Raw genomic sequence first — 16314 nt, 5'->3', positions numbered from 1 at the left:
CACAGCACATGCTAACGCAACGCTCATCACAATCCTGCGAGGAACATGAAAGACATCACTGATAGGGCTTCATTTGAATATATGTTTCTCTAATCTCTATTGTATAAATGACAAAACAGTTATTTGATACTGCAATATATGATAAATGACATTGATTCCACATCCATTTAATCCTCATTTGCGCTGAGAGGGTGTTTCCCCAACCTCTCTCTGCAGTGTGGATAATTGTTCCCTATCTGGGGGAGCCACCTCACCTCTTTGTAAATCCTCCCCCTGCCAGGCCTGTTAATTGTTCAGAATGTCACAGGTTGCTTATTTACACGGAGACAGCTCATCACGGGCTTGCGAGCATTTGGCTTCCTCCCATGGGTCCGCATCATCGTGTGAATGCTGAGATTTATGTCGACTCCGCGCGCACGTTATCCGGCTGCACGCTTTAAATTCCTGCCTTACCATTCTGCTTACACTTGAGCCTGAGAAATCCAGCTGCCCATGAAGTGTGTCATCTCTCTGAGTGATAAATAATGAGCCGAATCCAACAAGTCTGTCCTAAAAGGCCGAGTGCATAATAAACCTTATTGTCCCACTTAAAGTATTATGACAAATCCCCAACAGAGGAGAGACTGTGCGACGCATAAACAAAAACGCGATGCAATCATTTGCAGACAGGTTTCTTTTAGGGTTTCATGACAATCTAAGCCTTTTGAGGAAACCCCTTTCATATGCAATAATGATACTATCATCACCTGTTGCTGAATACATCATTCCAGCATTGGCATGAGAATACCAAAATGTTTCTGATGCACGATGCAAGAAAGGAAACTACAGATAATTGAAGACTGTGAAATGTGTGTCCAAATCCGCTACCAGATTAACTCAATTTGAGCGGATGCGGACGGACCAGAACCTCTTTCACTGCAGAGCAGTGTCGGACTGACATGACAAGTTGAAGGTGCTTAAACAGTAGGGAAATGAAGAAACGTAACCACCCAGCAGCTTTCATAAGATTCATAACATTTATTCCCTCTTGCATGTGTCGACGTGCGAGTCCTCACCAGTGAACTGGTGTAGGTGGGGTCCGAAGTGTCCTCCTCCAGGTATCTGGACAGGCCGAAGTCCGACACCTTACACACCAAGTTACTGTTCACCAAGATGTTCCGAGCGGCCAGGTCCCGGTGAACATAACTCATTTCCGCCAAGTATCTGGAACATCAACGGGATTTATTGCGTTATTGCGTGAGTGAGTGAGTGTGTGTGTGTGTGTGTGTGTGTGTGTGTGTGTGTGCGCGATCCAAGGACAGACTTCCCGGAATACTATCAAAGAAGGTTCATGGGATTGAGAGCAAATGTGTTGTGGTAAAAACAGGAGTGGGTTTTAATGCTTGTGTGCATGTAAAGGTGTGTGCGTTATCACGGTCAAGTACTGATAGGATCTTATAGTGTGTGTGTGTGCGCGTTTGTATATACCTCATTCCAGACGCGATGCCCCTCAGCATACCAACCAGCTGGATTACGGGGAACTGCCCATCATTTTGCTGCAGAACCATGAACCGTGACAGAAATGTTTCCGTTATCACGCCTTTTCACTGAGCAGTCGCAATGATACGTCAGTAATATCCAAAATAAAAGAGCCATGATAGCAGAAGAAAAAGAGGCATTTCAAACCAGATGACAGCAACAAGATATAAAGCGTGTGTGTGATGTTCTCAGCGATGGAAAAGGTGCATAGAAACTCAGTCTGGCCAAACTGTTTCTAAAACCCCCTCAGCCACACATTTCCAACGATAGAACTCACGGGACAACGTTTTCTAAAGCTACACCCCAACATTCACGGACACTTCAAGCCCTGATTGGCCATCCATTGGGCAGTTTGAACTTTTCCCTACAGCTACCTGACGCATTTCCACTCCAGTCAAGTTTCCTGTGGCGTGTTGACTGCATCAGCCACTCAAATTCCCCCCAGTATTCAAAAATGGAAGCAAAGTCTCCTAAATTTGGCCACTCCCACCTTGCGCTAGTGACCCAATCGGAGGCTCTGTATGATTATTTGGCGGCGCCACCCTACATTGTAATTCTTGACCATGTACGGTGTATATAAACCTGCCAGACTCGGCTGTCAATCAGCACAAAACAGCACAAATTTGTCACAAACGGTTTGGCTTTTCTGCCGTTGAACTCTTTCACCTTTGGGCCAGACAGGGTTCAACGTCTTGTAAACAGCACTGACGTCCTCCTTCAAGGTGATGTGTGTGTGGCTTTTAATTCACTTTGTGCATCAAACTGAACCTTTGATGCTCCCCGAGCCTAATTCTCTGCAGGCAAAACCTTTTTCTAGGTACACGCACATCACACATTGATTCTCTGGGTCTCTGTGCCTGCAAGACGGTCACGCTAGGACAGCAACCCCAATGAGATCGATAAACGCGTTTGTGTGTGCATGAGTCAGCGGATGATTTGTGAGTCAAAACGGGTCACGCTGTGAGAACCAGACATCAAAGAGTCTCTCTTTCTGTCTTTAGAGCTGCCTCGAAAGGAGGGCGCGATCAAAGAGACGGTTAGACTGGCAGGACGAGGAGGAAAAGAAGACGGGAAAAGCAAAGAGGAAGAGGTTGTGCCGCTTCATAAGTCGGCAAATCGCTCTCAGCTCGTTCAGCTGCACTCAGATTCAATCTGCTGAGGGTGATGATGAGCGTGTGATGCAGCCGAGAGGTCCAGAATAAGAGTCTAAATGGACTTGAAAATGCATCTTCGTGATGGGAAGCCTGCTTCATATAATTTGCTTTTCCTCCTGTGCTCATCTTGCTGGTTAATGGAGGGTGTTACCCACCTAGAATAATCTGGATGCAGCCACGTCTGATTCAGAACCCAGTGCTTAATCCAAATCCACACTACAAAAGGTAAATGCAATGCTAAAACGACCACACCCGAACTTGTGACTTACGTACCCGGAGAAACGAGTCCAGCGCTCCATTCTCCATGAACTCCGTTATGATCATCGTCGGCCTGCTCTTGGTGACGACGCCCTCCAGTCTGATGATGTTTGGTTGGTCAAACTGGCCCATGATGGATGCCTCGGACAGGAAGTCTCTCCTCTGCCTCTCGGAATAGCCGACCTTCAAAGTCTTGATGGCCACGGGAATTTCCTTTTTCCCAACAGGCTTCAGACGACCTTTATAAACTTCCCCGAACTCACCTGCAGGAGACAAAATCATCACTGGATGAAACTAAAGCATTCTGCACTTCGGTAATTAGTAGGTCTTTGGGAAACAGCAGATGACTCATCATGCATGGGGGGGGGGGGCGTTGCATTTAATGCTCGCCGTGAATGCTGAGCCAGTAAATACATTATTGTAAATTAAATGGGCTAATAAATAAATGCATTTTAAATGAATTTCAGGTGGTAAAATGCAAGACTGTGGCTACTGCCGAGTAGCAAAAACCCTCCTATCAATTAGACTACAGCATATTATCCTGAGCTGAGCAGCAGTCGGGTGGAACAGGGCATGTAAAACAGATAAATACCCTCAGTAGTGGGAGTTGACCTCCTCTTCCTCATTCTAATATACTGAAGACCTTTGAGCAGCTCTGTTTGATTGAGATCAAGGGCTTTTTGCTCATGGACACAATGATGGTGCTTTTCCAGAAGTAGCTCTGTCTTGGTTTTAAGAAAGGACGACCAGATGACCTCATGAACAAAAGTTTAGTCTGTCTGATAACCTGCAGCATCGTCGATGTTGCGCCACCACGTAGAAAGGAAGCTTGTTTGCCGATTTCCATGTACAGACTATGAACTGGTTTTAACCTGATGTGCAGAAAATTCCCTTACAGTGCAGGACACCCATACCTCTTTTGTCAAAATAAATGCAGCCATGCCCTTCTCTGGGATATGAAAATTGAATATCACTTCAAAATAAAAGGCCTTACGCCTGAGATTAAAATCTGTGTGTGAATAATGGATGAGTGATGGGAATTGGATGACAGGCCACGTCGTCCTGTCTCACTGTGATCTCTGCTCCACATCTCACTGCTCATTAAAAACTATCTGCTGTCAGCGCTGTAAACCAGCACAATGAGAGGATGGGGGGGAAATGAAAAAGTGAAAGATGGAAATGAGACTATTCTGGTACCTAATAAGGGTGAAGAGAGAACGAAGGATGGGAGGATAAAAGGGAAGAAAACTGTGACTTTTGCAAAGAGGCGGGATCAGCTGACATGTTACTACCTCTTTTTTTTTAAATACAGTCATCGATGGAGAGGAAATGCAAGAGGAAAATAAATATAAATGTGCTTTTTTCCCTAAAATTTCAATTTTTTTATTTACACATACGGTAAGTAAACTAAGTGGCTTGTCAAGGAGCGATCCTATTGGCCCGTTCTCTTCTATCAAAGTGTGTCAGGACTTGTCCTCAGGCAAATGGAGAGCTTTTCATGAATGGCATTTTTTACAGTGTGGGTGTATAGAAATAGGGGGAGAGGAAAAGAGATTGAGGTGGGATATTTTTACTATCTCCTTCGGGTGTTTTCGTCTTTTATCTTCCCTCCAATCTGTTGTTGTGGCATTATCCCTTTGGTTCTTTGTTTTAGCATTTCTCAATATGCAAACAAACCCAAAAAACTCCAGAGGGGCTAAATCACAGAGCGAAAGTGAAGATGGGAGCAAGTACCAAAGAAATACAGAAAAAAAACAACGAGAAAGTCAGAGGGAGGCAAGGGAAGGAAAGAGGTGTGGATGAACTTGAACTTTCTTCCACGGCAGAGGGGGAAGAAATTCAACCGTTTAAGGGCTCCAAGTCCGACCACATCTCAATCACCCTGGCCCATGTTTCCCCCCTCCCTCCTCTGTCACCTCTAGCCGAGGTGGAAAACCTTCCCCTGAGGAAAATAAAGCAGGGAACGGAGGGATTACGAAAAAAGCCTCTCACAGTGGCTCAACAGGCCAGAGCCGAAAGCACACACTCTCGGCGGCGAGGGGAGTCCAGTTCATGACCTTTATCCCCCCAGAGCTCCACGGTCATTTGGACTTGATTGGTTTTTGGTCTGTGGAAAAATAGGAAATCTCAAGGGTATAACGGTGGATGAAAACATTTATGGATCAGTTTTGGTTTTGAGGTAGAAGACAAAGATCAATCAGTGAAGAACCAATCAATGCTTGGAGATCTGTCAAGCAGAAGCAGCATTCAGGTGAAATGTTGATTTAGTTGTGTTGTTTTAACTTAAATCGAGTAGAGACATTACACACACATATGTGCAACTAATATACAATTAATGAATTTAACATGTAAGAGTTGACTGCATATAGCTGACCCAGAAGCCGATCGTTACTTCCAGGCCGAGTTATTATGGTGACAGAGTTTAATGAAATGACGCTTGGGCTGGACGACGACGACGATGGTCCTGCAGTAACCGATCAACGATCATAACCCTGAATGGTAACTTTTGCACACTTTAAATGTTACATGTGTTCTGTCTGATCTTATGACTGTGATCCCTATGTTGCTGTTCCGTCCGACGGATGTAATGCTAAAACGCTTCCATGGAATGCTTTTGAGACTTCCAACATCCAACTTTCTCATTTGCCAAACATCACACAGCATTTGTTTTTCTTTTTTTTTTTGCAAACGAGAGCTCAGATAGCCGAATAGAGCGTGCAGAGACGGTTTTAATTTATTCTGGTGAAAGTTTTCATCATGAATAAAACATTTCGACGACTTCAAAGGGAGACAATAAAGCAGTTTCCAGATTCTCTCTCATTGACACAAAAGTGTGGCATGGTTGTAGTAATAGATTAATATAGAGAGCCTGATCTTTCCTGCGACAGTCATCACACAGACTCATTAAAAGAAGTCAAGATTTACTTATTTCATGTCCGCTTTTGAAGCAGCGTAGTTAAAACGAACAGGGATTGTGACTTTAATCTTATTCCTCAGTAAAAGCTCTTCTATAAAAAGAATTAAAGTACAGCAATATTTGACACGTACTGAAATCATTACAGGCACATTACAGGCACAACGTGAGAGGCAGCGTAAAGCCCTCTACCTGATCCGATGACTTCCTCTATTTTGACGCAGGATGGGTCGATTTCCTTGGCGAACTCCCGAACGGCCTCGTTGGGGTCCTCGTAGGTGAAGGGGTCGATGTAGATCTTGACCCCTGGTGACCTGTGACCTTCGGACAGTGTGGGAAAGGTCACAGTGGGGGTGGGACCGCTGAACATGTCCGGCCTCAGGCTCACCTCTGATGGGAAAATTAGAAGGTGTAAATATAAGCACTGCTTTCGGAGGTGGGTGTATGTTAGCACGTGCTAGCACAGCGCTCATTTGAAGAACTGGTGGCACCTCCTCCTGCGTTGTACTGCTGCAGCTTGTCGCCGTACACGCTCTCCTTCAGCTGCCTCCTCCTACAGCAGGAGAGAGGAGAGAGGGAGGCAGAAATGTTGCACGAAAGTTGGAAAAGTTAGAAATGCTAATTAGTTGTCTTCTCCTCCGTTGCACTAAAAGAAACAGTCCAACAAAGTCTGGATGTGTGGTGGATTTGTTGTTGTTTATTGTGTGGTGCATCGTTTCCTGCTTTATCTGAGGGTGAAACAAGTGTCATAATAGAAACAGTAACAGACACGAAGGAGAGGCGCCCGGTTTGTAATTCAGTGGCGTTGAGATAATTCTGATTTAACTGCACCTGGTGACCAGTAAGACATTTGTGTATGCGTTACCTGGTGCAGATGATGGTGATGGCGACCAGTGAGACGATGCACACCCCCCCTACTAATGAGCCTGAGATCAGGGAGAGCTGCTGGCCCAGCTCTGACTTGTACTCGTCTGCAGAAACAAACACACAAACACACACACACACACACACACACACACAAATGCAAACCCCTGTGACGCTTGTGAGACGGCGTCAGATAAACACACCACCGCCGAGAAATTGAGACTGTTCTCTCAAACACACATAAAAAAAATAATTTGCAAGGCTCATTTTATGGCTCATGTCTGCGAGCGCACATAAATTCACACCCACACACACACACACACACACACACACACTCACACCAAGTAGGCCAGGATTTAATTACTTCACAGACAGATTTTCCCTCTCGCTCAACCTCTCAATTTGCTCTTTAGGTCGTGCACTTTCCTTCCTTCCTCCACCATATAACCTCCACCTGCACACACTCCAGCCAGCTCACTTACCGTCGGTGAGCGTTTGGAAGAGCATGTCCCTGCTGTAGGCCCCGTAGCCTGCCACGGTGCGGGCCCTCACCTGGACCACGTAGCCGGTCCCTGGCCTCAGTCCCTCCAGGACAACGTTGGGCGTTTCGCTCTGGACAACAGAGCTGTTCAATGACGTCTGGGACTGAGCAGGAGGTGGGGAGAGAAATTCACGTTTCACAGCGATCCAAGACAGACTGTAAAACTTGATCAAGCACAGACTACAAGAGACTAAATTTAGAACTCAGCTTTGGCCTTCAGCTAAGACAAGAATAAGTCTTCCAGTCCAAACCGCAACATTTACCAGTTTCAGACTGTGCTACCACAGTGATGGCAGGATGGTGCGACATGATGGGTTTAAATTCCTCCATTTATTTTGTGCCAGCTTCGATCACACTCTGCGTTTCTCTATTCTTTTACACTGATAAAAGAAAAAAATATTGGGTTTAACACACACTCTCGTTTCTTGTCTTTAGCAATTACAAAAAGTTAAAATTTAACGCAGAATTCCTAAGATGTTGTTATTTTGATCTACAGTGGGCAACTAAATACAACACAGGTGAGTGGAATTGGCATAATAAAGAAATGACAACAAAGAAAAATACAAGCTCCTTCCAAAATATTGTCCCAGTTACTAAAAATAATCGACAGACCTCGCTCAGCAAGGATGAAAAGGGATTTTGCTTAGAGTCAAAAAAGCGATATTTCGACGGACCCTGATACAGAAACCTGTCATCCAGAAAACACTATTTTTGTGCCAGAATGGACTGGAGGTATGAGGTAGCAAGTACACAAGTGGTCAAAATGAAAACAAGGAGACGTTCTGCTGTTTTTTTGCAATTACTTCTTATGAGTGTCATTTTCTAGCATTTTGCGCGGCACAAACGGAATTTCATAAACTTGGATTTTACTGAGGTGGTGGCAGAAGGCAGGAAAGGGCATATTTCAAATCCTCAGCTCATAAAAAACAAAACAATGTGGAAATAAGCATACTCTATCTTTCCCATCTAAATTGCAGTCATCATTATTCCTTTAGTCTTTCTTTGTATTTGAATCAAAACTCGATACGTTTCTTTTTGACAGCTTGCTCTTTTCCCACCAGTTTGACCCAGTCTTTACTACACATTCTAAAATATAATGAACTGATGATGCCGTTAATTAGCTGTTGCCCAGAGACGCATCCTCCGGAGCATTTAGCCATCTTTCTGCCCAGTCCTCTTGCCGAGGTGAATTAGCCATCAGACCTATTGTCGTATCTCATAAACCCAAAGCTACAACCTTTTACCTATATCTTTGTGTGCCCTCCATTTAAGCCTCCTCTCGCCCATGTCTTTCAAATAAAAAAAGGATTTAACTGTGGCAAAGAGGGGGGGGGGGTCCTGTGGATCTAGCCATTATGTCTTATATTGTGCCATGTATTAGTGTTAATCCTGTACGTCTTTGCGCTGCACTTGATGTCATTAGGCTGTAATTTCCTCTATGTGAGCCGTTTATACTTTATTATGACCAGCCAGACTGTTGTCGTAAGTGGGACATAATGCAGCTGCAGAGTTTGGAGGCTCGAAGTGAAATATGGGGAGTTATATTAGGAAGTGGCCTTAGAAAAAGGGGGTTTTGTGATGGGGATAGGAGTTTGGATTTGGAAGGGTATATGTGTGTGCGTGTGTGTGTGTGTGCATGCGTGTTCCCTTGCCACAGGGAAAAGGTTAGGGGGCATCCCATCTAGAAATGTCTGGTAGCCAGAGATAAGTAGTGGGTAAAAATCCTGCCTCCCTGTGCCATATCAAAATTACTCCATTAAAACCGCGTTATCTATAGTGGCTACGGGAGGTGGGGGGGGATATGGAGGGAATGAAGGTGGAGAAATGACAAAGTATCAGAAAAGGAGGTTCTAGTAAGAAAAACCTTTCTGCTCCCTATCCAACCTCATCGAACTGCTCCTCGAGGACTCCTCCAGTCACGAGCTTAAATTAGGCACTTCATCCAGCTGGCTGGCCAACACTGAAAGATACAGTTTCCCTCAATTTTTATGATGTGCACCAATGAAGACCAAACAATGAAAGAACAAACTGTCAGCCTTTGAATCTGGGTTTTAATTGGCTTCCATGTTAAATAGAGTCAAAGCGACGCAGCAGCAAATAAGGCCATCGTACAATAAAAGTCGCTGCCCTGATTTTGACAAAGAAAGGGTTTTATCTGTGAGCTTAAAGACTGCAGTTGAAGTACAGCTCACTGAGTGCACTTCTTTTCGCTCTAATTGCTCTCCGAGAGGCTAAATCTCAACTTTCTGCTCCTTTCCTCGAAACGATAGTTTCACCAAAAAGTCTTGGATGTATGGATGCCGCTATGCAGCAACTCCGCCTCTTGAGTAAGCGTTTTATTGTTGCAGGAATTTGTTTGCTGAAGTTTCCTTCTGCAGCATGAACAGGAGATCTGTTCATGTTCTGTTGTGCAGCTTCTATAGTTGACATTGTGCAATGACAGACATTGTTGAAAGGAACCATTGTGCAGCTGCTGCGAGGAGACCAGATATTAAACGCTGCTTCTCGTAACAAAATGAGACCGTTTGTACAGCCAGGCCTCCTAAACTCCTTCCCAAGAGTCCTGTGACATTCAATGAGAAAAAAAATAAGGAGCTGGAATTCTTTTTAAGGTTTGAAGACTTTTCTCATGTGAGAGGTTCCATCAATTCCTTCCCTTGGAGGCTTTGCTGCGGTAAAATGTCAAACAGTTTTTACTCTTTTCATGCTTCAAAGACAGGAGAGCAGGATGGGAAAACTTAATATAGGCTTCAGACGCGTCATCAAACAACAATGCAATGATGTTCTTGGTGAAAAAGATCCACATAAGCATTAATATTATAAGAAGCTACATCACGTTGGACAGTTGTGTCTGAGCCTGGCTTAGTTTTAGGATATTAGCACATCGCACACAGCGAGCCAAGAGAAGCAATAACAATAAAACACAAACACTCTTTCTCTCTTTTCCATCCGGTGTGCAGAAATATTATGGCCATATGCCACAGCGTGCTGTGCTGGGAAATTGGAATCTGTGTCACGGAGTCAATGATTGTGCCTCAGTGTTTGTTATCAAAAAGTACGGATAAGAAAAAAAGTTGACACGTCTTGAGGGTTTAAAGTTTGTACATCTCAACAAGTGAGCTGCAGAAGCACCGGCTCTCTGACAGGATAGAAACAAGCTTCTCCAGTTTTGTGGAAAGGATTGGAAGATGGCAGGCATGGCTTTCTTGTTGGTGCATCTCACACAAACCCTCGTAGGTGCTTTGTTCTTTGGCTTTAATTTATCAGCAGTGCTTTTGCAGCTGATGGCCCGGCTTCAGAAGAGATGTTTCGCTTTGGGTGATAGATGTGCCTTTAATTCTACTTTCCGATTCCAAATGCATTGCAATTCCCACCGACTGCGTTACAAAGACGATAAGATATGTAGTCACGGTTTTGTCCTTCTGAGTTGGTTCTTTCCCGGAGCAACAGTGTTTGATGGGAAAGCAATCAGGCCCTGCACGCGTCTCCGTGGAATCAGACGCCCCTCATCGGCGCCCCCGGGTTTGACAGCCTTTATGCAACCTAGCTTAAATCAATGGTTTCTTTTCGTGAAGTGCTTTGTGTCTTAGACTAGGAGCTTTCCGACTGTAGGAAAGCTGGAGGCTTGATTACTTTAGAGTAGTCGGAGTTCTGATTTCAACAGCATCCACCAGCAGATAAATTGTGTTTAAGTGATTCAACAAGGTAGATAAAAAAAGACCTTCCAGTTCTTTCAGGATGTTGACAAACCCAGCAAAAAGCTGTTTGGGGGCATCTTCTTCATCACAATATTCCTTTCTGCCAAACTGGGACAAAAATCGGCGGTTGAGAATTAGATGTTTCTTCTGAGGAAACTGTCCTATTTCATTTTCCATAAAGCGGTCTTGTTAGGAAACAAGACAGCATTTGGTGAGTTTATCCAGAGAATGGCGTTTTATCCCCTCAGCTAGGAATAACTAGAGAATGGAAATATTCCCTGCACCTGGCTGACAAAGACATCGACCCCGTCTTCGGGCCCACGGGGCAGCGCTCCAGCTGAGGGGTCGATGTCTAAAGGAGGACTGACTGTCCTTCGTACACAAAGGTACACACCGAGAGAGACTCGCATCAATGGAGGGCTCGACAAACCCAGGAAACAAACTCACCGAACAGCACAGGCGATCTAGCGAGTGCAAACCACAACCACGGTAGGATTCCTCCCAGTGGATTATGGCGGGTGCATAACAATCAATATAGAGTTTAAAAGACAAAAAACTGCATCCATGCGTCGTATCATTTAGAAAATATCAAGAGATGCAATTATACTGCTATCAAATATGTAGTTTCTTCTCCTGCGGTGCGTCGCCAAATTCATTAGGTCAATTATGAGCAATACTGGTGACCTCATTTCCGTTTTCCCCAAACTGGTGTTCCTAATGTCCTTTTCCATTTTCCACGATGTTCTGGTTCTCCTAGCGATGAGTTAATTTGCACGTCACTTGACCGATTAAACCGTTGATATAATTGGATCTGCCACAGTCCACAGATCCATGTTGCGCGGTCCATTCATCACTCGCTCATCGAAGAATTACACGCAGCATTTTCAGATTCAATTAATCAATAAAGCTTTATTTGAAGTAACCACCGTCTTGCAGTTTGACAAGATCCCACTGTGGCCACTTGTTAATGAATCGCTGCTCGTTTTGCGATTATTATTTGATGTGGGCTGGAATAAAGAGATGCTCTTCCATCACTGCAAGAACCTGTTAGTTCGACAACAAGCCCCATGAAATATGCATCATGGCTCCGAGATCAATCCAGACTTATTATAAATTAATATTGCATAAAGGATGATGCATGAACAGAACTTTTTAACGGACATTAAGCACAAATGAGAGGAAATACATAAATTAGAGAAAGTATAAATCCGAGAAACACGTCGACACATTCTTGCCTGGCCTTAATTATTCATCATGTCACATGTTTGAGCAGCAAAAGCTGAAAGGATAATAATGTTTTAATCAACCATTAGCGCTTATGCTAAGTGCCAGGTGATGATTGATTATAATTATTATAGACATTGATAGGTTATTATTTTGCATAATTTAATGGTGGATGGACACATTGTGCATTTGTCATGGGTGCAGCAGCACACATTTCTTTATTTATGACCCGACAGATTCACTTATTAGGCAAAAGGACCAAAATCCAATCACGCATGCTTCCAAAATTGGTTCAAAATTGCCCTGATTTTTTTCTGTCCTCTGATTGTTTATCCATGGATGCGGGGCAGATGAACCAATGTCCATTTGTATGATATGATATATGATATGACTAAACCGATCGGAAACACAGGAGGAACATTCTTCCATTTGTAATCAGTGATTTATATAAAGCAGATGCTGATTCACCTATTTTATCCGCTCCGTGGATCATCTGTGGTCAAACCGCCAGAAAGCACAAATACGCAGACATTCATCATCCCACTCTACCTTGCCGTAGTATTTTATCTCGTAGTCAAGGATAATTCCATTCGGCTGTTCGGGAGGTGGCCATGACAACGAGAAACTGCGGCTTGTTGAGCTCACTTGATGCATTATGGGAACCACTGAAGGAGCTGTTAAAAACACATGCACGCACGCACACACACGCACACACACACATGGAGGATGAATTAAGCAGTCTGAAGACTCACAAGCATGTAAAGTAATGACATATTACTGAGGATTATTTACACCCAGGATAAAAAATGTTTTGTCATCCATCCTCATGAAAACAAATTACTGCACATGTCACCGATGGGGAAACAAAAGTAATATCTATGATGCATTTCTACCCATAATTTCACAACACAGAAGCTATTGGCTGTAATCTATTCCATAGTTTGGCCTCGGGGGGGTTATGAGATGGGTTTACCATATTTGTACTAGTGAAAGTATACAGTGAAGAGAGGAGGGGAGATTGAAACTGCGACTTTAAAGAGTGTCAAATTGATGCAAGTTATATTTAGAGAGAGGATGTATGTGTATCCCACACGAGACAGCCCATAATTCTCAGTAAACGCTGTGATGCCTTTATGAGCGGCGTGAGTCGACCGCAGTCATGTGTTTCCTGACAGCCTGAGAATCTTTTTAAATATAGCCACAACAGGCATGTTACTGGGTTTCCTATATGTCGTGGAAAAACTGTATAGTCTATTGAATAATTTAATCCCGCTTTTTTTTTTTGTTGAGTACCAAAAGACCTCGGTGATAAGGAGGATCTTCATCTGCCAGTGGTAACAAATGAGTCCGGAAAAGCAGCGGGGTGACGGCGGATCGTGTCTCAATAAGGAATGGAGCCTGAGTTTCCGTAGACGAGGTAAATGATGTGTTTTCCATCAGAACGAAGTACCTTTTAAATCTAAATTTGGGAAGCGGTGGAAATATCACTTGTGTCTGTCTCCATAAAGCATTGATGGAGCCTTAACTCGGCTCACTTTATAGTCTCTGAGAATTACAGAGAGCGAGAGGGGGGGGGGGGAGAGGAGAGGGGATAAAGAGGGGAACGAGAGAACTGAGGGAGAGTTGGATGGGGGCAGGATGAAAAGCTGTGGATGTGCAAGAAAGACAGAGGAGGAGGAGAGAAAAGGAGACGGAGGGAGAGAGATGACAAGCTTATAACATGTTTTATGAATTAAAAAGCTGTAGCTCAATTTCCTTCATCCCCCTAGCCGCCATAATCCACTGTGCCTGAGGGTATGCCTGCACACATCCACCCAGATGCTCGCACACACACACACACGCAGCTCTTGCACTCCCCACTCACCAGCCTGATTGGTTGTAATGTTGATTGACAGTTGCTGGGCGGGATAAGGACTCTTATTGGAGACTCCGTTGACTGCCTGTAGAGCACAAAGGGTCACGGTCAGCTGTTCCACGTTCCAGACATGACTTATAATGTTGTTCTGTTATTGCACAAAAATGGTAAAGATGCCCGATCGAACACTCTGGATCCTGATGAACTCTGAAAACGTTTGACTTCAGACAGCAGCAGCTTCTCGTTTTCTTATCGTCGATTGTTGATTTCTACACGATGATGTAATGTCGCATCTCTTTGTCCTCCGTCGTCACCAAACCCGTTCATATCTGTCCCTCTGCTTGTCATTGCCTTTGCTGCCCTCTACCCACGCCCCTGTCTGGTCTGCCGTCATCCTAGCATCCACCCTTCAGCCCCCGTGAGGGAGTTTAAGATGTTTGCTCATATATTTCTATATGAACATGTTGACTTGACGATGGAGCCTCGGAGCCACAATACAAATTCCTACTGTTATAATAAACATAAAGATAAAATATAGTCTTATCCAAACAGTTAAAATGAAAAAAAGTCCTGAAAAGTGATTGATTAAATTGCTGAAGCGCTCCATCGGTAAAAGCTCTGTCCTCTTTAGTGTTTAAGTCCTGCCTGAGGATGTCCGGCCGCTGTTCATTAAGGGGACAGGAGTTCGGATGAATATTCCGGGCCCAACATCAGGCATGAGTAAACTTGCAAACTCGTTCCTACAACAAATGAGCAGCTCCCAAACAAAATGCAGCTTGGCGAGCGCCGTTGTCTCGAGTCGTCTTGGCAAATTGAGAAATCCAAAGCTGAGAAGGTAAGAATGGAATGTTTGCTGCCCAAGGGAGAGAATTAAAAAACGGTCCATTATCAGCAACAATGAGACGCTTCTCATTTCCACGTGTGCTGCCAATGTTTGCCTCACCGTCACTCATCTCGCCAACACAAAGAAGACGAAGAGCATCCCCGTGCATTTTAAAGACTACTTAATTAGCTGTCACATATTGTTTGTCATTGGCTCCGTTAATCACATTGATGGTCATAACCGGCATTTATGGCCTGGTAATTAGCGATGCTCACTTAATGGCTTACGCCAAGCTTTTATTTTATGTAGTTTATATACTTTTATATGCTCATGAACTTTATGACCTTGACAGCATTCGCAGACTGTACCTACAACCGTCAATGAAGTTGTCACCAAAGTGCAAAATGACACTTTGCAAAATGAAAATGTTGAGTCCAAGGCCACAGCTCTGATGCTAGCAGGTGACTTGATCATCGCTCTTGGCTGCTTGTGCCAACACTGCCCCTTTCAAGCTTCTGCTAGATTCTTGCTTGCAGCATCCAGTCTGTATTTCCTTCCTGGGAGCCTCTGGCGTGCAATCGACCAGTCGATTGGTCATGGATTCACAAACCCTCTAGCCTGCTTGTTCTCCATGGAGCCTCAGCTTCTCCACGCCACTGAGCGCCAGCCCGGCCTATCAACAGCGCTGCCTATGCCTCCAGGTTAGCCTGCCTGTCCAGAACAGTCCCTGGCCAAAGACTCCAGTTCAGTCATCACCAACTTTCAGGCCTGTCCTCTAGAACACTTCCACCCATCTGATTGTTCTCATTACCATCCTCCTGATCTGTTCCCATCCCTGTAAATTCAGTTTAGGATTCCCACATCTCTGACATCCAGCCAATCAGCATGGTCCTCGGCTCTGTTCCCAAGCTCCAAGGTATTTCTCCATCCAAGCCCACATTTGGAGCAACAAATACAACTGCACGTTTGTATTTACGACCGCACTGGTGTGTCTGACTACGACGTGTACAGATGGTTTCCGTAAAGTTTGAAATCCAAAGGTGAGTTCTTTTGGGGAGCCGTCGGCTCAAAGGACAAACCTGTATATCGAAGGTGTAGGACGTGTGAGCTCGCAGTTTGCTGATCTCCACCCGCGTGTCCATCAACCCTCGCTTGCCTGGAATGAACGCCACGCTGTCGTCGCACGGCTGACACGCCCGACGCTCGCTGCTGTGGCAACGGCGGCACAGGACATTGTACGACAAGTCTCCGCGGTGCCCGATGTCGCGAGGCGAGTGCCATTCCAGGAGAACTGACGTCTGGTTGACAACTGAGACCAAGTGGCGGGGAGCTGAAGGGACGCCTGGAAGGAGGAGATGAAATGCTGAGGACATCAATCAAGAAAAATATCTCCGTCAAGCAATTACAGTTGAGCTTTCGGGAAAAGTGTGACAAACATTTTATGAATAAAGGAATACATTAATTG

General features: G+C 44.5%; 1 protein-coding gene across 1 annotated transcript in view; it reads right to left on the bottom strand.

The window, feature by feature from the left end:
• The window catches only part of LOC137899420 (ephrin type-B receptor 1-like), a 46200-nt gene that overhangs the window by 4704 nt on the left and 25182 nt on the right, over nucleotides 1-16314 (bottom strand). Inside the window, exons 8-17 of the mRNA XM_068743454.1 lie at nucleotides 15929-16191; nucleotides 14036-14111; nucleotides 12721-12845; nucleotides 7191-7353; nucleotides 6710-6815; nucleotides 6336-6397; nucleotides 6037-6234; nucleotides 2946-3193; nucleotides 1468-1535; nucleotides 1056-1203 (exon numbers count right to left, since the gene is read on the bottom strand). Coding sequence (XP_068599555.1) covers nucleotides 1056-1203; nucleotides 1468-1535; nucleotides 2946-3193; nucleotides 6037-6234; nucleotides 6336-6397; nucleotides 6710-6815; nucleotides 7191-7353; nucleotides 12721-12845; nucleotides 14036-14111; nucleotides 15929-16191 — 1457 coding nt within the window. The remainder of the gene's footprint in view (nucleotides 1-1055; nucleotides 1204-1467; nucleotides 1536-2945; nucleotides 3194-6036; nucleotides 6235-6335; nucleotides 6398-6709; nucleotides 6816-7190; nucleotides 7354-12720; nucleotides 12846-14035; nucleotides 14112-15928; nucleotides 16192-16314) is intronic.

The sequence above is a fragment of the Brachionichthys hirsutus genome, chromosome 9 (genome assembly GCF_040956055.1).
Source record: "Brachionichthys hirsutus isolate HB-005 chromosome 9, CSIRO-AGI_Bhir_v1, whole genome shotgun sequence".
In the NCBI taxonomy this organism is placed as follows: Eukaryota; Metazoa; Chordata; class Actinopteri; order Lophiiformes; family Brachionichthyidae; genus Brachionichthys; species Brachionichthys hirsutus.
Note: the sequence above shows the minus strand (reverse complement) of the source record. Positions and strands in the feature narration are given on the sequence as shown.